At 37.4% G+C, this 22,527-nt stretch overlaps 1 protein-coding gene across 1 annotated transcript in view; it reads left to right on the top strand.

Moving 5' to 3' along the window:
- The first annotated feature begins 2,880 nt into the window (after nt 1-2,880).
- PLCZ1 (phospholipase C zeta 1) overlaps nt 2,881-22,527 on the top strand; it is a 48,265-nt gene continuing 28,618 nt past the window's right edge. Inside the window, exons 1-6 of the mRNA XM_050969928.1 lie at nt 2,881-3,067; nt 4,083-4,246; nt 8,812-9,046; nt 16,005-16,206; nt 17,720-17,864; nt 19,669-19,824. Of these exons, the coding sequence (XP_050825885.1) occupies nt 2,881-3,067; nt 4,083-4,246; nt 8,812-9,046; nt 16,005-16,206; nt 17,720-17,864; nt 19,669-19,824 (1,089 nt within the window). The remainder of the gene's footprint in view (nt 3,068-4,082; nt 4,247-8,811; nt 9,047-16,004; nt 16,207-17,719; nt 17,865-19,668; nt 19,825-22,527) is intronic.

Genomic DNA, 22,527 nt, shown 5'->3' with positions numbered 1-22,527 from the left:
TAAAAGTTCCCTGAAGTTTTCCATGGGGTTGTACACCTTCAGTTTCTTCTCATAATGTTTATTCTTCCCCAGGTTTCCACTTTCTAAAAGAAATTAAAAAAAAAAATCCAAACCCATCCTGGAGATTGCAGAGGAAAAATTGACAAAGGCTGTTCCATAATTACCTTTTCCAGATTAATTTCATAGACTTGCAAAGAATGAGTGAGCATTTTCAGTCAGATCAGAACATTTATTCTGCTGAAATTCCATCCTTCTCAGCAGCTTTTGTTGCAGATTCTGGTCTCACAGATTCCCTCTTTTACAGAGGAAGGAAATTGAAAGAAAATGAAAAGTTCATAAAGGTAGACTGATAGACTGATACTGCAATATTAAATGCTTTTATTATTGCCCTCCTTGCTAGAGTTTTGCCATATAGAAACAGCATTTTAAAGTAGAGAGAATTTAATTCTACAGAACCAAAGAGTGTATTGCAAAATTCCATATATTTGCATCTCATAAGGGATTGATCTAGTGGAATAAATATTGAAACTGAAAGTAGTTTAACTGTTTAATCTTTTTCATTGTTCTTTATTATTCCCTCTTGTTTGTTCATTTTAATATTTGTGAAAAAAGCAATTTTTTTCCAATCCAAAATTTCTACTGTTTTATCTGTGTCTGTTAGCACTTAAATCTATGCTCAAAATTTCTTTTATTTTTTGGTACTGCAGATATAAACTACATTCCCAACAGGCCATCTTCATTATAGCAGCCCTGCGTTGCATAACATTTTTAATAAAATTACTTTTACTTTCAATAAAGAAATAGTCACATATTCCACCAAATTCCATGGAAAGACAGCTGCCTGCTCATGGAATGGCATCCAGAGCAGCACAGGCACTGAAGGATTGCTGGGTTGGTGTTGGATGGATCTCAGCAGCAGCTGTGGGGTGAAAAGAGAATGACCCATAGATAATGCAGCTCTCTCTGAAGAACCAAGGGAGCACAGAAAATGCTCTCTGTGCTCCATCTTTCTCCCTATTCAACACTGGTTCCTCTGGGAAATTAATGATCATATCCAGATACACAGAGAAAGGAAACTCCCAAATCAGAGGGCAGTAAATATGCAAAATCTTCATTTTCCTTCAAAACAGTAACCTGAAGATGTCCATTTTTGCACAATGTTTTTTCTCCTTGAAACCATAGCAATGTGTAGTTCTTGATGACATTTTCAAACCAAGACAATGGAAGCAATCATGGCCAGTCAGCAGTGAATCTCTGAAGCCACAGATGAGTATTTATTTATACAGATGAATATTTACAAAAGGGCATGTTCAACCTGTGTGGCACTGCAATTTCCACCGGCCATGATGAGCCACAGCAAAATCTTATGCTTACATTAAAAATATCTAATAGTTTTCAGAATGATTCTTAAATGTTCACATTTCTTTTTCTAAGTGTAGTGTCTACAGTAGTGCTTGAAATTAAACTTTGTTTCTCTTGAAACTCTAATGAAAAGTTATGTTTGCAGAAAACAGCAAAGATACCAGGCATTTGTAATAATTTGTGATAAATGTTAGGAAATAATCACTATCACAGTTTGAAAGTAAACCAAAATCACATTCCTTTGGCTTTTGTAATAAATTCTGGGAGAGAGGGAGTAGCATTACTTTATTCTTTAATGCTGCAACACCCAGCCTACATCCCTGGTCAGTCCTGAAATATCTTCTGCACTAGCTATAAGAAATTTATTCCTCCAGTGTCCTGATGTTCCTTTTGTTCATGTGCCTGTGTAAGGAATTCAGAGATAAATGCACAAGCACAGCCTGAAGGCTGAATTTACAGGGTTTCTGTAGCAATGAAAGAAATCAAGATATTATGCCCCAATCTTTGCCAATCTACCTTACCAACTTCCTTAAAATCAATGTTTCATTTAATGTGATGCTACATATGTGAATATAATTTTGGTTAAAATTACAAAGGAAAGTAAGAATTTGCTTACTGTCTCACCTGTAGCACTGTGTTGCCTTTGACATTTTGACTATTACCTAATGTACTTGAAAAGTACAGGAAAAAAGTGGAAAAAACCACCAGATTATTTCCAGTCACTGCAGACCTGAAATATTTTTAAAGTAGTGATTGACTGATGGAAGTCTCTGTACTCTCCTGAGTGATCCAGAAATAAATCAATTAAAAAGCTCCATTTTGTCTTTCCCCCCTGTTTTTTATTTAGGCCATCATATCAAAGATAGTATTTCAGCAAGCATTGAGGGACTTCAGCATTGGAGACCTTGATGTTCAGATGCTGATCATCCCATAGTTTTATTCCAGTCCATAAAAGTGTGAGTAACAGGGAATTCCTCGACAGATTTTCCCCTCATATATCCTCTGACAAAACCTGAATGTTTTCCAGAATGCCAATACAAAACTTGTTGTCCTTGGCTTTCACAAGTTGCATAAAACCTGTGGCAAACTGCCTTTGGTCTGTCACATTTACAGTCTCACTCAGGCTTGCTGACAGCTCCATGAAAGCTGGCAATTTCTAAGCAGTTTGTCTGGAGAAGAATCCCTGTAAAACGAGCAGGAAATGGGAAATAGGAAATGGGAAATGGAGAAAAGGTGAAAATCCAGCCTGATTTCCAAAGGCTGTCCCAATGAGCATGAGGTACAGGAGAGCCATGAGAGCAACTTCCTCAAAACCCTCTTGCCAGGAAGACAACATGGACATGGACAGCTGCTCTTGCCCAGGCTGGTTTTGAGGACACAGCAGTTCCTCAAAGAGGAGGAGTAGGAGCTCGGGTGGCCTGCCAGCCCTTTGGGGTGGCTTTCCAGATCTTCAGGGTGGCCTCCCAGCTATTTGGGGTTGCCTTCCAGACCTTCAGGGTGGCCTCCCAGCCTTTTGGGATGGCTTTCCAGCACTTTGGGGTGGCCTTCCAGCCATTTGGTGCAGCCTTCCAGTCCTTTGAGGTGGCTTTTCAGTCCTTTGGGATGGTTTCTCACCGTTCCCCACCATCTGCCATCACCGCGTGCCATGGAGCCAGCTGGTTCCCCAAGGCCCAAAGAAGGGGTTCCCCTCAAGCTGCTGCAGTGGGTTGGTAGCACAGTGCTCCTGGTTTTTTTTGGGGGGAAGACGTTGAGGTGACCTCCTGCCACACCAGCTTGTCACCTCGCACCAGAGCAGAGAGACCTGGACACGCTGGCCAAAGTCCCCAGGAGGACACTGGCCCTGCTGCCTGCAGAAGGCCCACTCAGCCTCACGCAGCTCCCGCCTCGGCCCGCGCCGGGGTGTGGGATGTCCTGAGGGTGGGAGACGGCGGATGAGGGCAGGGCCTGGGAGACGCTTTATGCTGGAAGGAAAAGGCCCACGATGGTGGCAGGGAGCTGGAGCAGGGCAGGAAAGGGCCTGTGCTGGGAGCCTGCAGTCTGTGACATCACCAGAGCGGGCTTGCAGCAACATTGGAGGGATGGGGAGGGCAAACATTCCATGGCACTCCAACAGCACACAAGGGCATGAGGAACCCACTGTGAACCCAGCAAGGGCTGGCAATGCCACTGCAGTGAGGGGGCTAAAGCACAGCCATCATGGATGAGAATAGATATCCTTTTTCTTTGCTGCCTTCTCCTCCTCCGCTCCCCTTCCCGGCTTGTGACAGCTGCCATTGGGTTCTCCCGATGTGTCTCTTTCCCCTCAGGCCTGGAGCTGGCCTGGGCACACAGAAGGGTGGCACAGATGGCCTGGGGCAGCCAGTCCCATCAGCCAGGGCTGGTTGATAATGTTTGGGTGGGCACAGTGCTGGGGACACTCATTCCTTGGTGTTTCTTGGCATTTCCCACCATTCCCTGCCGCTGCTGAGTCCCCTCGGTGTCCCCACATTTCCCTCCTCTCACTGCACCTCTTCCTGCACCCTGAGCACCCCCTGATCTCCTTCACATCCTTTCTGGCCACTGCCCTCTGAGTCTCTGAGGACAGAGCAGAAATCTCTTCCTGCACACCTTGGGGCCTGCTGCATTCCCACAAGGACCTTCTAGAGTATGAGAAAAGGAAAGCACGATCTTAGGTTTAATAGAATTAAACTTCTCCCCCTCATCCCTCCATTAATGGGCAGCTTCATGGGCCAGAATCTTCCTTAACTTCACGTCTCATACATGGTTTTGGAATGTCATTCAGAATGAATTCAAGAGTGGGAATACTGATTTAGATGGTTGCATTAGGCTGCTTGAAAAAATGCAAATAACTTTTGATGAAGACCATTTAAAACATATTTTCAAGGTAAGGTATATGTACATTAAGTAATTAACAGTTCAGAAGTTCAGTTACACACATCATACCTTTGCTGATTTTTTTTTCAAGTTAATTTTTTGGGAAATGTATTTCATGCTAGAGTGATGTGCAAAATCAGCAAAGAATTTTCCTCCTCCAGGTATTTTGTTTCTGTGTAAAATAGATAACCCAGGGCTTGTATTTGAATCACAATCATTTAGATTGGAAAATATCTCTAAGATCACCGAGTCCAGCCTTTAATACATTGAAAACTCCACCTCTAAACCTTGTCCCTAAGCACCACATCCACAGGTCTCTTAAATACTTTCAAGGAATGGTGACTCAAACACTTCCCTGGACAGCCTGTTCCAATGCTTCACAACACTTTCAGTGAAGAAATTTTCCCTAATAGCCAGTCTAAACCATCCCTGGCACAACCTGAGTGCACTTCTGCTTGTCCTACTTGGTACTCTGAGAAGAGACTGACATCCACAAAGCTCTGTCTTTTCACCACAACAGATTAGTGTCAGATGGAACACACATCGATTTTGATTCCCAGTTTTGTTTGTAACATGAGAAAACTTGAGAAAACTTGAAGCATTCTGGTTTCATCCTACTCAGCTTCTTCTGTGACCAAGCTAATGATGTGCCTGTCTGATGCTGGGCAGAGCCATAAGAGCAACTCCCTCAAAATCCTCTTGCCAGAAGGACAACATGGACTTGTCTGAGCTGCTCAGGCTTTAGATCCAGCACACATTCACTCTGTTCTCCACTACACCTCTTTGTTCTCCACTACACCTCTCCTGTAGTATTTTAGAGGTGTGCCTGAAAGGATGGGAATTGCACTCCAGGGAAAGGATTTGGCCTTGAGACGTGGCAGTGTTTAAGAGATTTCCATGAAGGTTACACCATCCAGCTCAAAACTGGTCTTAATAAGTTAATTTACTGTAGGCAAACTACTGCCAAGCAGATCTTGTCCCAGTGTTACTGTCAGATTTTCTGAAAAATCCCTTTGCCAGGATTTTTTTCTCCTGGGAAGCTAAGAAGCTTCAGAGAATTGTTTGATTGCTTCTCCTGTGTTTTGCTGCTTTGGAATGTGGTTGGAGATTGTTTATCCAACATGTGAATTGTTTTTACTTAATGACCAATTATGATCTAGCTTTGTCAGGACTCTAGAAGCAGTCATGAGTTTTTAATTAGTATTTTGTTAAGCTTTTTCTTTTCATATTTTATTTATTCTTAGTATAGTTTTTAGTATAGTACTATATAATATAATATATATAATATATCTAATATAATCTACTATACTCTCATATAATCATCATATCATCTATCATCTCATACTCTACTTCATAATCTCTATCCTCTCCTCTCCTCTATCCTCTCTCTCCTCTCTCCTCTCCTCTCCTCTCCTCTCCTCTCCTCTCCTCTCCTGTCCTCTCCTGTCTCTCCTGTCCTCTCCTCTCCTCTCCTGTCCTCTCCTCTCCTCTCCTCTCCTCTCCTCTCCATCTCCTCTCCTCTCCTCTCCTCTCCTCTCCTCTCCTCCTCTCCTCTCCTCTCCTCTCCTCTCCTCTCCTCTCCTATCCTTACTCCTCTACTCCTCACCTCTCTACTCTCCTCTCCTCTCCTTCCTCTCTCCTCTCCTCCTCTCTTCGCTTTCTCCCCCATGACGTCAGCTTCTCCATTCTTCCTTTGTCCTGGGGCCCCCACAATACCACTCCCATGGCCACCTAGAGCACTGTGTGCCTTGCCACATACTATGTATACATGTTCTTCTTGTAATGACTCAAAAGATGTAAGATTTTCCTTTTACCTCATTTTTCCCCCCCAAAACAGCTGTCTGGTAATGCAGTTTCCCTGAGAGAATGAAAACGGGTGTGTGTATATATAGAAATACACATTTATTTATTTATTTATTTATTTGTGTGTTTATTTATTTATGTATTTATTTATTTATATAGATATGATTCTTTTCTGAAAGTTGCAACCAGCTGGCTGATTCTGTCCTGATTTGGCAGAGGAGAACTAACTAAGTCAGAAGCTTTTAGGTCACGAGAAGGAAGGTGCTAAGTTTTCTTCACCCTGCCTTCCTCTCTCATTGTTGTCAAGCCAAGGTAGAACCAGCAGCATGAGCTCAGCCCTGGCTGGAGAGGCTTCCTGTGGGTTTTGAACTTGCAAGGAGATATTTGCCAACCTAGAGAACCTCCTGGTTTTTAAATTCTTGAGAATTTAAAAATACTTCTCACTGTTTCCTCTGTCTTCCCCCAGACTTTGGTTTCTGGCAGGAACTTGAGAGTGATGGTCAGCTGTGGGTAGAGAAAAGAAGAATTATTTGAGGGAAGTGACCTGCAAAGAACAAGTCTGATCTAGTTGTGTTTAACAACCTATTATACCCAACAGCCTGATCCAGTTATTTATAGCAGCACTGATAGGTGTTCTTTGCTATTTGGGAAAGATTTACAGGTGTTCAGAAGTTTGGGGGGCTCAAATATTTAATCAGTGTAATAACATGTAAAACTTCAAAGCATTCTGGAAGGGAATCTGACATCATTGTAAGTAACTACACATCAGCAGGTAATCTAATGGTTACACATAGCAAAATACATTTTATAGAAAACTAATTTTAAGGCATAATCTGCCTTTTTTTTCTTGTCTGTTCTCTTTGAGTTTGTTTCACTATAATACTCTTTTGAGCAATATGAGCATTAAGGTTTTAAGGAATAATAAATTTTCATTTAATTTTCTCAAGACTCTTTTTTTCTGAACAGCAAAGATTTGATGTGCATAAATAAAAATAGGAATGACAAAAATCTACCCCCAAAAATTGTAAAAATATCTTTTTATAGTGACATGAATTTTATCACTTTAATTTGGAGAGCTTTCTTGTGTAGTATTATTGCCTGTATTTCATCAAAAGGCAACTAAAATAGAAACTTTAATTTTTTGCCCAGCTTCTCTTTGTGCCAATAACTAAGTGAACATCTTCCAAGTCCTGATAGACTGTTTATTTCCAAAATAAGTTGGTATTCTCTTTTCCTGCTTAATGGTTATGAGCAAATTTGCTGTATTGTTAAGAACATTAAAAATTGGATTGAAGACATCAACCTTAGATGGGGAATTTTTCAGCAGTACTGAAATGTGTATAATTAGCATTTGTACAGAAATATTTTTTTGCTAGTGACTTCTGTTAAAAATCATTATTATTATTCTCTTTCAAAAACTCAAAGCAAATACTGAATTGTAAGATTTTTTTTCACTAGAGCTCCTCATGAAATTTAATTTTGTACTTGTTTTAGTTATCTAATATATTTTCACTCCTATTGTTGTACTTCTTCAGAAGTACAGTAGGAACTGTACTGCTTAGGAAGGAACTGGCAGTGGATCATTAAATTTTGGGTTTTATGGCATGGCTTCAAAACCAATCTAATTTAGCAGTAATCCCCAATCTTGATCAAAGAGCAGCCAGAGCTCAAGGAAGCAATTTCCTGTTTATAGACACTTTGGTGGAAGCCGACCCAGCCTTTGTAAGTGCCATGTTTGGGATGCTGCAGCTTGGCCAGCCTCAGTTTAAGGAACCAACAATTAACCAACAATTAGGAGTTTTCATCAGCTTACAGTGATGATCCCTGGGACAGTGGATTGCTGTTTGTTGGTGATTTTTGTGAGCAATTTTTGTTAGCAGATTTCTCTTAATTCGGCAACTTTTAAGAAAAATTCAGACTAAAATGTTACAAACATTTATATTTTGTATGCAGTTACTTATTTTGAGTAGAAAATTTTAAAGGGAAAATTGAACTGTTAAACCTGAGAAAACCACAAAAGGCAGAAATGGTAAAAAAATATCATTCTACCCAAATTCTTTTGCCCTTTTAACTTTTCTTTTGGCTTTTATACTGAAACACTGAAATTAATTACTATGCTAACATTTTTTAAGCTCTAGGCAAACAAGCTTATAATTCAAGAATTTTGAAAGTGTGAATAATTAACCTAAGTTAAACATTCTGGCTTGTTAAGAATAGAACATGATGTCATAGGTTATTATAAAATATCTTCAAATTTTGATAGGGCTTCTTGTTTGAAGTGCTAAAAGACTTGTATCTCTTGATAATTTGGTCATCCTTATTTCATTTTTGAGATTACTAGTTGACGTTTTTGTATGCAAATTTCACTGACAGTATTTACAATATGGTGTCAATAGCTGTTGGAGAGGTATTATACTAAATATATTTTCCACTTGATAAGTTTTATACTGCACATTTGTTTTAATGCATAGCATTTCAGAGATTTTCTACAACTTATTTTAATATTAAAAATGCATTAAATCTAATTTTATTGTGCTTATTTAAATGCTAATTATGCCATATGGTACATTTTGCTTTATATAAAATATTTGTAGCACACAAAGTGTAATCTAGAAGTTGAAGATTGTAATCTGATTGTAGTCACTGTTAGATTCTTCTATGATTCTCACTCCTATGGTCAGTTATAAAAAAAAGTTTGGTGCCTAACTTTGTATATATGAATGTTGTTTTATTGATTTTTTTAAAAATTATTTTGGTTGCTTTTTCCCCCAGAAAACCATTGACAAACACTCCGGAGATATAATTAGCATGGATGACTTCAGAGCAATTTATCGAGCTCTTGTACACAGACCTGAATTTGAAGAACTATTCAAGGCTTACTCAATAGATGGCAACATTCTACCTGATGGCCAGCTCCTGAAATTTCTTGCAAAAGAACAATTTCAAACTGAAGCTGATGAAACAACTGCCTTAGAAATTATTATGAAGTATGAACCCATTGATGAAGGTATGCACAGTCAAATTATTGGATATCTAGCTCTGATTTATTGTGCTTCTCTCAATGACTGGGTTTTGCAAAACCTCATCTCTTTATTTATTTTAAGGCATGTCTTTTCATCTATTAATTATTTTTCTTCCTGTGTTTTAATTAATTTTCGTGGCGCCCTCCTTTCACTGCTCTCTCCTTTATTCTGTCATTTCTTAATCTTTTCTTTCTAGTCCTTCTATAAATTCTGTCCTTCAGCTCATTACAAACCATCTCCAATTTGCTTTTCTTAAGGTTCCTATCTGCCATTTTTCTTGTCTGCTCATTACACTGCCTTCTCTCCCTTGAGTCATTTAGTGATAATGCAAGGTTCAGACAAGACTTTGGTGTCTCTCTGACTTCCTTGCAGAGCACTGTGTAAGATTTTCAGAGGTGCCTGGTCACCCTTTCTCAATCCCTAGGATGAGAAATGAGGAGGGGTTCATAAATCTCTACCATGTTCTTCCCCTATTTCAAGGTGCCTCAAGTTGGGGTGTAACACTTCTGCTGAGCTTCACTGATTTCAACTTGTGGCAAAATTTACCACTCAGCTATGAAAAGGATAAAGCTGCATTTTGTTGGAAGCTGTTATTTAATTCAGTGGAATGAGTTGAATCTTTTTTTTTTCTTGGTTCCCAGCCTTTGAAAATGGGTGGAATTGATAACTGGTTAGGAAAAGCAAACCCAAGGAGAAAATATTTCTTCTGGGATAAAACCCCAGGTTTTCTATGCTGACCTGTTGTGGAAGAAGAAAATGGAAAATGCCACTTTTTCAATGAGAAACAGAGGAACATTTGGTGTTTCATTTAGAGGCACTTACTGTCCAGTAATAGCTGCAAAACACGTGACTCCTTGTGCCTTTACTCCTTGAGGCTGATTTTCAAATTTGACCATACTTTATTGAACGTATCCTGCTCTTTTAGAGGAACTCATGTTTACTAATTGTACAAATTACCAGTTTAAAATGTTCCTTTTATTTTGTGTTACTTGTTTTGATGGGAAAGTTAAAAGCTATAACACAGTTAAACAATGAAAAATCTTCAGTCGATTGGAAAACACCTTTGTAAATATCAACTTTTGACGTTTCTACAGGTTTGATTTGATGTCTGGTTTAAATTTCAGATGCTGAGCCAAATTCTTGTTTGTTTCTTCACCTGTGATAAATTTGTTTGTCTTGTAATTGGAAATAATCTTGCTGAACAAAATAATCTGTGTATTGTTCACGCTCCTTTGAGTGAATTCAAACTCCCACTCAGACATATTTATTGAAGAGTTCCAGTTATGATTGACATGAGAGATGATTCATATGGTATTGTGATAGACCATTTTGTGCAACTGTCATTCTGAATTTGCTACAGAACATTCTTCATCAGGATGATCTGTTGGACTCATCTGTCACCCTTGCCCTGTGCTCTACAGAGAGGGAAAAGGGCAGCTTTTGACACTTGATTGACAGGTTTGCTAATAGTAGTGACCATTCTCTCATCAGTGTGATAGCACTGGTATGTCAAGATTAAAACAATTAAGATGAAAACAATGACTAAATTTTACATATAAATTAAATAAATCCATTTATGGCATTTAGTGCATTCCTAACATTTGTGCAGAGAGATTTCCAAATATATTGGGCCAGATAACTCTGAATTTACTCTCTGTGGGTACTGTAGCTAGTTCAGGCATTAATTACTCTTTCATTTTTATGATACTATTTAAATGCCTAATGTCAAAATGCTACACTAACAGATTTTTTCATGTGTGTGCTAAAAGCTTGCATTTTTGGCAGAAAGAGCCATTTCTATGGAATTGATCCCAAAATGAATATGTGATTCATACCTGACAGTTGTGTCTTTCTAAACCCCAAATTTCAGTTTTGTTCTTCCCAAACATCCCATTTTCTGCCCATTTTACTATTAGCTTTGAATAGAAGCCTTGACTCATTAAATGAGATTAAAGAAAACATGCCAACTAAATGCATTTTTTATAAGCTTGGTATATATGTCTTTTTTAAAAAATACTTCTCATTTACATGGATTAGAGGCACAGTGAGGATAAGAAGGTGCATCCCATTATTATTTATAATGTAGTGCCATTCAAAGGCTCTACTCTTGCCTATTTTACTGCTAGGCAATACAAAACCAGGGCAAAAATGCAATCCTGTCTTAAAAAACCAGCTTGCTTTGTAAATAACAATATAAGCCTGGTGCATCTGTCAGATAAGGACTTTGAGTAATCCAGAATGTGTTTGTGAAACAAAATACCATTTTCAGTTTATTCCTAGTAAACACAGTCATGAGGGTTTATTTGGGTTTTTTTGTGTTCATGTGTGTGAGAGACAGAGAAGGGTGTAGAGAACAATTTTGCAGAAGAGAGCATTTGATCCCATTGGCCAATGTAAAACAAACTTAATAAAGCAGACATCTCTGTCAAATTCCTGCAGATTTCATAAAAAATCATGTGAAGCAAGAAAGATGGCTTAAAAATCTCAATGAAGATGATGGCTGTGGCTGGATTTGGGAGACACAATAGTTCAGATGGATGAAAGGGTGTGTAAATACCAAGTCTCAGGGAAAATTGTCTAAAGAAGGTGAATATGAGATATAAGGCCTTAGGAAACTGAACTGGACTGGTCAGATAGATACTTAATTCCAGTATGCACCAGTTATAGGTGTCAGTAAGGTAGAAAAAAGCCTCCCTAGAATGTAAACTCAGAGTAGAATAGGAATAACTGTATTTTTACTGTAAGAAAGGACTGTATTTTTACTTTGGTTGAGGAAATACTTCTCTCTTTACTGCTCCCTTAGAGCATGAATGTTTCATTCTGATGTAAAGTAGTCAAATTTCACAGTATGAAATTCCATCTGATGATGTTTCTGCCTGAATTTAAACAATGATTGAAAGCTTCCTCCTTCCAGTATAGCAGAGGAACACCCTGGTCTCTGATTGCAAGTATTTCTCATGAGTTCCCCCTTAAAATTCCCAGCAAACATATCTGTACCCTCTTCACTATCTCTGGGGGCCAAGTAACACAGACATTTAATTACTGATTTAGCTCTTAGGAAACAAAGAGTACACACATACATTTAAAACCATGGGAAACACCTTTCTCCCCATTTCCTACTCTCAAATTCAGTTCAGGCTCTTCTCTCCCCCACTCCCCAGCCTCTGTCTCAGTCCAGAAGGGCTGCAGGTTGTACTCAGTCCCTCCAGGGTTGGTTTTTTTGGGTTTGGATTGAAGGCACTTGAGATGGTAGTTGATGTTTGGACTCAAGTGTTTATTATTTTTTATCAGTAAAACAGCCTTATTACTGAGTTTGGCAGTTTTTCATTAGCAGGCACAAATGGCTAACAATATTTTTACAAGGTCTTTTAAGACTAAACTATTCAATTAAGAGCTGACACTTAGATTATTTTCTTTTTTAATCTAATAACTGATTTCAAAGAGCTTGCAATGGAAACTTTTCTGCCCAATTCCAAAATGCCACCTAAACTCATAAAGAAGAAGGAAGAAGAAGCATGAAGAAGAAATTCAGGACAACACCCTGTGCCTTTCATTTTGCTTTTATCCACAACATACTAAAATTTTTAAAACCTAGATTTCTCACCAGGTGACACACCTACACTGCTCTTTGTCTTCCACTCCAGGAGGAAACAGGTCTGGCAGGAGGCTCTGGCCAGGGCAGAGTGATTTCTTACCTGTTTTCTCTGCTTCAGTGTGGATACCCTGCAGGCCTTCAGGGCAGCAAATATCTTATGAAAGTTTCCAATTTTTTCTTTCCAAAGAGGAAGAAAAATACTTTCAAAGAAGTTCCAAGATAAATAAGAAAGCAGAATGTAATAAACACTGAAAAGAATGTATAATGTAATCAGAGTCTTTCAAATACTCAGGTTATATCCATAATTCCTCTCTGATGGGACAGTATTTGTATATATGGCAGAGCTGGAATTTACTTTAACAGGAGGAATGAGAAAAATAATTTTTTCTTAAATCAGATTTTAAAAAACCCAAATAATATAAAAGAATATTGCTAATGAAATGAATTCCACACTATCTAAAAGAGGAGAGCAGGAAAAATATCACTGAACTTTGTGAACAGAGAGAGGCAACAAGAAGACAGAAATCTTTTCTTGCCTTCCCTTTCTACAAGGAATGGATATGTGTGTGCACACTAACTGCTGCTAAAAGGTCCTAATGGGGAAAAAGTCTGAGGTTCCTCAGGGGGAGAAATGTAAGGCCTTGATGAAAGTCTTTCACTGTTGAATAGTTATGGAGATGAATTCCCATTTCCTTAATGGAGAAGCAGAAAATGTCTGTAAATGGTCAGAAAATAGTGTGACTGGGCTATTCCTCAGAAAGGTAAGGGCTTGTAATAAACTCTGTGAAAATACAAAGATTTTCAGTCTGTTGGTTGGAGACATGAGCTGAATGTTTTATTGAAGTCCATATTGACTTACAAAACAATGCTAGATGTTCATTTTTGGGGGATTATGCTCATAAGCATATTTACATAAACATTCATTTCTCATGAGAATATTGCAGTTAAATTTGTCAATGACAAGAACAGCCAGGAAAACATCATAAATAATTCAGAAAAAAAGCAAGACTTTGAAAAGCCAGTATTTTTCACTAATTTAATAAATAAATGCAGTAAAGGTAAGAATTGTTAGAAAATAAAAAATGCACACACACACTCACACACACACAAATAGTTACTAGCTCTACTTGTAATTGCTCAGAGAAATAGATAAACCATGAAAAATAAATTAATCAGAAATGAAATCCAGACAGTTCCTGTAATTCATTATAGGCAAAGCATACAGGATGAGTGTATTATGTTTTAAATAATGTAAAAAAAATTCAAAATTATTTTTAAAGATCCAGAAAGTAGAAACTGAATCCAATTGTTACAAGTATAGAGCAATATAAATGGGCATGTGGATATATCTAAGTCAAGATACTGACTAGGACACTCTTTTCAAGAGTCATCAGGGTGGCAAGAAGTCATCCTGCAAATCTCTTAGCTAAAAGACCAAAGAAATTCCTCTGTAATATTATTAATCTGAGTAAGATCTCAGTCAGAAATATGGATGAAACAGGGTAGGACCTTCTTAAATGACGCAATCAGGTCAGTGAGGACAGGTTGACAAATCCAAGTTCTTAGAAAATTGACTGTAACAAGCTTGGCTAATACAAGTCAAAGGTTACTTTTGAAAATAGGGGGGAAATGAATGATGAAAGACTGGAAAAGATCAAATGTAATATCTATTTTAGAAAGGGAACATCCAAGTGACCAGACACTGTCAGCTACTAGAAAAAAAATGGAGCAAATAATACATATGTAAACCTTGTAAGATGGTAAAGGTGAGTAGCAGTTTGTCAGCACATTGCATGTAGAAATGGAATCCTGTTTACTCCTATGAAAGATTAACTGCACTGCTGGAGAGCAAAAAAATGAAAATTATCAGAAATCTGAAATAGAAAGATGCCCTGGCTTGGATTTGTTTTTGTGGAAAGCACTGGAATGAGGGAAGTGCAAGGGCATCTCTCATCAGTGAGAGAGTGTGGAAAAAGAGGAGAGGAATAATCCCAAACTGAACAAATATTTTGGACAGCAAGGAAGTTTCAGGGTAAACGTCTGTTTGCTAATTATGGAGAATTTCCTGACAATAAGGTTATTTAGCTGTTGAAATGGTTTTACTGGGTTGTCTGTGGATTCTTCATGAATGGGAGTGTGGAAGAACAACTTCAGAAAGAGTTCTGGTGGGAATAACAGTGGTGGGGTGAATGTATGTTGGATGTCTGGATGGCCTTCTGTTTTTCTTTATCATTGTGAAACATTGCAAGTTTTCTAGTTCAAAGGCCTGTGTAATTGAGAAATAATTATTTTCTGTAAATTCTCATTCAGGTGTAAAACTTTCACTCTGTCACATCCCAAAGATTGATAATAACAACTCTAACTTGTACATTCTGATTCTTGCAGCTGTAGTAAGAATTACCAGGGGTTTTCCTGCAGGTATTTCCAGTCCTCAAGTTTGTACACATTGACTTCTAAATTATTGGTAGCATAAAAGAATCTTGGATTATTTACTGCTTGCTCAATACTGGCCTGCTATGGTGACAATAAAGTTATTTTAGAGTAAGAACTGGGCAAAATTCCTCATTAATTCAAACTATGTTTTGAAGCAAAGCTGACTTTTGAGATTATATCATTTACAAAATGACTGCATTTGAAACATGGCATTGGGAGCAATAGCTGGCAGTGTAATGGCTCTGTTTGCCATTAAATCAGTCAAAACCAGAACAAATGGGATGACTATCACTGGTATGGACTCAATTAGTTCATTTTATTTTAAATGCAGTAGTGTAATAAGCTTGATTTGCAATTCATCTGTGTGGGCAGTTAATTCTTTTGTTATGATGCTATTTTTATTTCAGATATTTCTAAACATGATTTGATCAATATTTATTTGAAATTTTCCACCCCTGGAAAAGATATTTGGTGCTAGGAGTCATAGTTTCTGCAAGATAATATTGAGAATTTCTGACTGACATTTTAGAGAACAATTCTTTTCAAAGAGAAGATTCTCTTATCTCATTGTCTGGCATGTTACTTTCCAAAGTAAACAACAAATATTTTACTTGATATTGAATCAGGACTCCTGAAAACTCTTCTTACTGCTGTCCATAGAAGAATGACAGTGTGCAAACACATTTATTTCCTCTCAGAAGTTTGAACCACAGCAATTCAGCTCCAGAGTCACATGTATCTGATTTTTGAGTTATTTATACATTTGTTATGAACTTTAAAATTGCAGGAAAGTGTTGTGCTGTATAACCTTCAGCAGTGTTCAGAACTGGCTATTAAAAATTTCAGAAAGTACAGAGACATAACCATCAGAGTGGCTTCATGACAGAGATGTTTTTCCTTTTGCTTTTGCCCAGTGAGGAAGAGAAGGCAGATGTCCTTTGAAGGATTTATAAGGTACATGAACTCAGATGAATGTTCAATATTTAAAAGCCAGCACAGGAGCGTCTATCAAGACATGACCCAGCCACTGTGTGACTATTTTATTTCATCTTCTCACAACACCTACTTGATAGCTGACCAACTCATGGGACCCAGTCATTTATGGGGATATACCAGGTATTTAGACATTGTTTTTTAATATTTTAAACATTCTTTGGCTTTTCTGAAGTCACATACAATCTTACTTGGCAACAAGAGACAAAGCCATCAAAGATACAAGTTGAAAATGTGAGAGTATTTTTTTATTTAGTGTGCACACTTTTCAATATATTTGCCAAACCATCTGTTCATAGTCTGGAAACAATTTATTTTTTTTCACTTACATCTCAGAAAGTCAACCTTGCAGCAAATGAAATCTATAGTATGGTGTACAGTACATGATTAAATCAGTTTTTAATCTCAACACACTGTGCAAAAATAAATAACTCCCTGAAAGAAAGGTAGAATTCTTGGGCAAGCTCTAATCTGTTCAAGATAGGGGATGTGTGTTGGAGCATGTCTGTGTCAAGGACATTTGTGGTCAGTGCATGGGGGCAGTTTAGAAACAACAAAACCAACAAAACTGAGCATTCGAGCAGCCAGCAGGGGAGGAACCTCTGCAGGGTGTGACTCCAAAAGGATGAGGACCAGCATGGCAGGGAAGATGGAAATTGTATAACAAAGGCAACACTGAGGGCAGGATATATTAAGAATTAGTCCAGAATTCCTGTTTTTTGTACTGCTTTAGTGAAGAGAAAGCAGTTGGAACCATCATCTACCTGAACTCTTTTTTTTTGGTTGCTCTCTAATGATCTATATTGACTTGCAACCATCAGAAACAATACTGAATTATTACCAGGGTTCAAAATTGCATTATGTTAATTCTGCATTGCTGAAAGTAATTGCAAAGAGGGTGTAGCCCCTCTCTTTTTATCTATTATTTGTGTGAGGAAAATGCTAAAATCAGCTAGAGGCATATTTGACATATTGTTAATGTGTGAAAAGCAGCGTGTAAAAGACAGATTGGTAATTAAGTAAAACGGTTCATAAGGAGTGTTTCAGTTAGTTGCAAGTCAAATATTAGAAGCACAAGAATTTAAGGGATGCCACTAACATTAAAATTAAAGCAGGAAAGCCAAGGTGCCTGAGAAACTTTAGCACTCCCTCAGAAATGTGGGGTGGGGAGAACTGCCTTATGTAAAGACCAAGTGCAACCTGATTCTCTGAGTGCAATGGATTTTTAAATACAGTGATTCTCAAAACTGCTAGCAAGTTTGGAATAGTAACACAAAAGACCATTTAAAGTATTTATTCTTTCATTTTAAGCGCAAATTTGGCTTTATTCCAAAATTCCTTTATTGAAATCTATGACCCTTGTTTTTAGTCTTTTAAGGAAGATCATTCAGGTAATCCCATATTCCTTAATGCTCTAATAATAATGTTTATTACATAACAAACCTAGAATAAACAACAGAAAGTATGTCTGTCTCATAAATGTACAGTTCTGTGGGATTTCTTTCATTTAGGATGAAAATGAGGTGGTTTTTCTGTAAATGATCACTGTGCTTGTAATCAGAAATACAGCAACTTGTATAAAAAAGTGTGGCATCTTTCTTTTGGCTGTGAAATGATTTCTCTTGTTCTTCTGAAGTGCTCTCTTGAAAGGATGTCGTTGCCTGGAGATTGACTGCTGGGATGGCCACAACAATGAGCCTATTGTGTATCATGGTCACACCTTAACAAGCAAAATCCCATTTCGTTCTGTGATTCATGTGATTGACAAGTATGCATTTATGGTATGTACAGATATATGGATGCAGAAATAAATTGGAATGGTGGCTTTAACTAAGCCAGGGACGTGGCTCTGATAGATTCTCCAGGGTAAAAAAATATGAAACTGAGCCTGTGGCAATGGGCATTGTTAAAATTTATTGCAGAGCAATTGTGCTATTTGTTCTTAATGTATTTTAAAAACTTTTTAAAGGACTCATAATCATTTTTCCTGATAATGAATATTCACCAAACTTAGTGCAAAGGATTCAGGTCTTACTCAGCTTCTTAGGTGTAATTCTCACCTGAGATCATTTAAACAAGGATTGAATATGAATTGAAGAGCTACGTCAGAATTGGTCTGATGTTTTTCTCCTTTTCTTGTATCTTTTAAAGGTTTTTGTGTCACTTATTCTGCTGCTATCAGTCTGTCTTATATCTTACATGTGAATTTATGAAATAGACAAAATATTAGATAAGAGATGAGTTTGAGACCTTGTTTTCCATTTCCTCTCTTTTTATTTTGAATGTTGACCTGATAAATATTAGCAGCTACTGGTTTTTTTGGTCAGGTGACTCACAGGGCAATGTTCCTTCTGCCCATCTCTGGAAAAGCACTGAAATCTGGAGAATTTTTGGCACTGTCTCAGGCTTTTGGCAAGACCCCTGCTCAAAGGAAGTGCTGTGTGACTATTAAGATAAATCTCAGAATCGGGCCAGCATTATGTGTGTGAATTTATACATCCATGATCATAAATTTATGGGGATTTTTACACATATGTGTTATTAGCCTTCTCAGTGTTAATCAAAGCTGTGTTTTTTCTTTTCTGTTTTCTATATACAATTTAATTAGTCTCTGATTTTAAAAGTGAAATTTAAACCATGATTTTATTCCGCTGTTTTTTCAAAACTCATTGGATAGAACTCTCCTATTCTTGCTAATACACAACACATTGTGCTGAACTCTAATGCAAACTTCATTTCTCAAGTGCAATGAGATGATAAAATCTCAATAGGGAAGGGTTGCTACCAGCTGTCCATGCAGGCTGAGCTTTGCTTCTCTTAACAAAAGCTCATGAGACAAAATGTAAAGACAGGATAAAATAAAATGGTGTTTTCCTCATGGACAATTTAGGTCCTGCCTGAGCAAAGATTTCATTCAGACTGTGCTTTTGGTGGCCACCAGGATTACTGGCAACTTCTGAGATTTATTTTATTTAAAAGGATGTGTTTCTTTTGATTTATTATCTAATTTTTACTCAATTTCCCCTTTTCACCTTTTACTTTTAATTTTTAGTCAATTACCCTTGCTTGAGTACTGTGATGAGTAAAGTGTAGACTGTCCCTAGAAATATTTATGGTATTATTAAAAATAAAAAATGCATAGCTTCTCTTTGCAAAAGCAATCATTTCTGAACAAGCTTTGGGGAGACTATCAGCTTGAAAAGTAGTCCAAAAAATCTGTCATAAACTAAAGCAAAAATCATTTAATCCTGCTTTATGTTGTCAATTTTAATTTTAGAATTTGATTTTACTATTTAAAACCAAAACAAGGCAGTTATTTTTTTTACACCTCTGCCTATGTCCAGCTCTGCTTTAGCTTTCTGAGGGTGCATTTTTTTCTTCTTCAGTTGTTCTTTCTCTTTTCCACAAACGTGAGCTTTTTTATTGTCTTACTAACCTGAAACAGCTGATCTAAATCTATACTCTGAATGCTTTGAAAATGAAGGTAAATACAGATTGCTGAGGGGACTTTTGTAAGGTGTTTTGGAAAAGCAATTATTCTTATTTTTATTTATTAATAATAAAATCCCCAAATTATGTTTTCAGTCATCTTCCTATCCACTTGTATTGTCTTTGGAGAACCACTGCAGCCCTAAACAGCAGGAAGTGATGGCAAGCTGCTTGAAAACTATTCTAGGTGACAAACTTCTTTCTTCACCTCTTGGTGGTGAGACAGATATGACACAACTGCCTTCTCCTGAGGTAATAAGTTTTTATTTTTCTCTATAAAAGAAATGGAAAAAAATGTTGGTGTTCTTCTTTATTTTGTTTATAATCTTCTGGAACTGAATTTATGGATCACATCTGGTGTCAGAAATAGACTTTAGTTAGTAACAAAAAAATTTAAACAGCAGAACAAAGCCCCGTGGAAAGATGCCACATGTTGGTGAATTTGTTATCTGCTGATTTATTTTTTGTTGCTTGAACTGAAGGAAATTCCTAAAATTTAAACATGTTATTGAAATGGAACCTGAACCAGCATTTTTTTGTCAGTAACAGAGAAGAGGAAGCTTTTTCTTGGTGTTCTGCCTCTGCAAATCCATTCTCTTTGTCAGTGTGTTTCTCCCCAAGACAGAGTTCCTCAGCTGGTGGCCTGAGACCCCTGGGATATGAACTCAGAAAAGGCAATTAGATGGGTGTTGAAAATTTTATTGCAAGCTAAAACAAATAAATTTCCATTGTTCCAGTCTTTGCACATAATTTTCTTTCAAGGACAATTTTTTGTTTTAAATCTCTTGTAGCAGAAATACTTGCCTTCATACAAAACACTTATTTAGGCTTGTCACTGTTGCTAGTGATAGCTATATTTTACACTTTTTTTTTCCAGTAGCTAAAAAAAATGCAAATGAAAATGTGGGGAGGAAGCATTCTCATAAGGAAAAACAACATACAAAAGGTTGTAATTTTCAAAGGATTTGTCAAGGAAAAATATTTTTGAAGCAATCTGTCCTGAAGATGTGTTAAAGTATTACCATATTCTTATATTTCCCTAACAATGTTGTTATAAATTTATTTAGCATTCACATTTATCCTCCTTTTATTTTTATTGCAGCATTATATTTTTTTACATCATGGTGTCCAATATAATTTTGAAGCCTTAAAAATTGCTTTTTCAATTAGGAAAAAATAGAAACTATATCAAAGAGGAGGGCTTGTTTTAAAGCTTCTCAAAGCATGGCTGGATTCAGAGTAGGAGATGTCCAAGATCCTCTGAAGCAAGCACAAAATCAGGGAACATGGAATCACTCAATCACACACTTAAAAACATTACTGCCTATGATATATGTTCCTTACCATATGGTTACTGTGATACAGGGAATTCATAGTTTATATTTCTATAGCTTAGAGTTTTCATGAGTCAATTTTGCCTGAAAATGGATTGCTGGGTCTGTAAGTATGGAAGTGCTATTAGGTGAGATTCATTCTCTTGAACTTTTAACATATTAGAGAGTTGTGAGACATATTTCCCATCTGTGCACGGTGTAAGGATTACCTAAATAACACCACTGTCCTCAGCTGGTTACAAAAGTTTGAATTGAAGAAATTGTTATCTTGAGAATGAACATAAATTAGGATCCATCTCCATTTCTCCTAGATGTTCTGATCAAGCATGTTAGAAAAATCAGTAGGATTTTACCTAGCAAGGGAAATATGTAGCTATGGCAGAATTTGTAAATTCAGTAGTAAGCTTGACTTTGGGCTGGCATCCTTCTGAAGAACAACTTTTGGTCCATGTTCAAAAAGAGTTTAGTGGCATCACATCTTTAAAGCTTGGGACCTTGAGCATTTTCAAGGCCTGGTAAATTTATTATGATTTTAGAAAGCCAAATTCTGAATTTAGTCTTCAGACTGCTTTGCTTAAGCTGAGCAAAGGAGATGTTACAGAATCATAAATGATGAATTTAAAATGCTCTTTGTGGGAAGGATTCTCAGTTAGTGTGGAAAAAAAAGCCATTGCCTATATAACCCACGTTTTTCAGGATGGAGCCTGAGCAGCCTTAGGGAAAAAGGCACCTCAGTGTTCTTCAAGATCAGAATTAAATGGTTCTCTGTGTGTACATGAAGTGGGAACCACACAGGTTCTCACAACACTTCAGAGAAACATTTCCCAATTACAGGTTCCTTTTAGGTTTTGGAGGCTTCCATGGGAATGATTTTCTCTTCTCTTACATGGTCAATCTTCTACTTCCTTCTTTAAGTAGATCTTGAGCTACACCTTTGTCCACTGACATGATTCTGTGTGTGTTGAAGGAGGTTAAAATGAGGAACAAACCCACTCTTAGGTGGTTCCTAGGACCACCTTGCAATGAGGTCTCCTACCATTGTAATTCAAAGTGAAAATCACATGGAGGGCCAAAAAATAAAAGTGGAGGATCACTGGACACTTCTTGTCTCTGCTTCTCCCAACATTTGCTTCGTCTGAAAAACAAACCCTTGAAAATTTCAGGAAGAAAGTTTTTTTTTTAATTCTTTGCCCTCAATCATATATTTACACTTCCAGCTGACTAGATTGACATTGTTAATTCCCTGCAATTCCTGTATTCTGCAGCATCTCAAAACACAATTCTTCCTCTACCTATGGAGGAAAGAGAAGACTTTGGCTCTGTTTCTTTCACACATACCTTATCCCATGAGCAACTGAGGCTGCCCTTAAGCTTCACCTATCTATTCTAGGTCTTTGCAGAGCAGAAGTTTTGCCACCCAAAGCAACAGACCTGATAAAATTCTCTGTCTTGGCCATCATGGTGCTTCTAAAGAGACTTCATGAACTCCCTCTAATATTCCCTGGAATATCAGGTCCTTTGAGTCATTTCCTGCACTAAATCAGATGTGACATCACTGGCTGGTGCCAGACATCCCTGCTGGTTGCACCTGCAGCACTCCTGGTGATGTGCTGATAGAAAG

This window comes from Serinus canaria, chromosome 1A (genome assembly GCF_022539315.1).
Source record: "Serinus canaria isolate serCan28SL12 chromosome 1A, serCan2020, whole genome shotgun sequence".
Taxonomy (NCBI): Eukaryota; Metazoa; Chordata; class Aves; order Passeriformes; family Fringillidae; genus Serinus; species Serinus canaria.
Note: the sequence above shows the minus strand (reverse complement) of the source record. Positions and strands in the feature narration are given on the sequence as shown.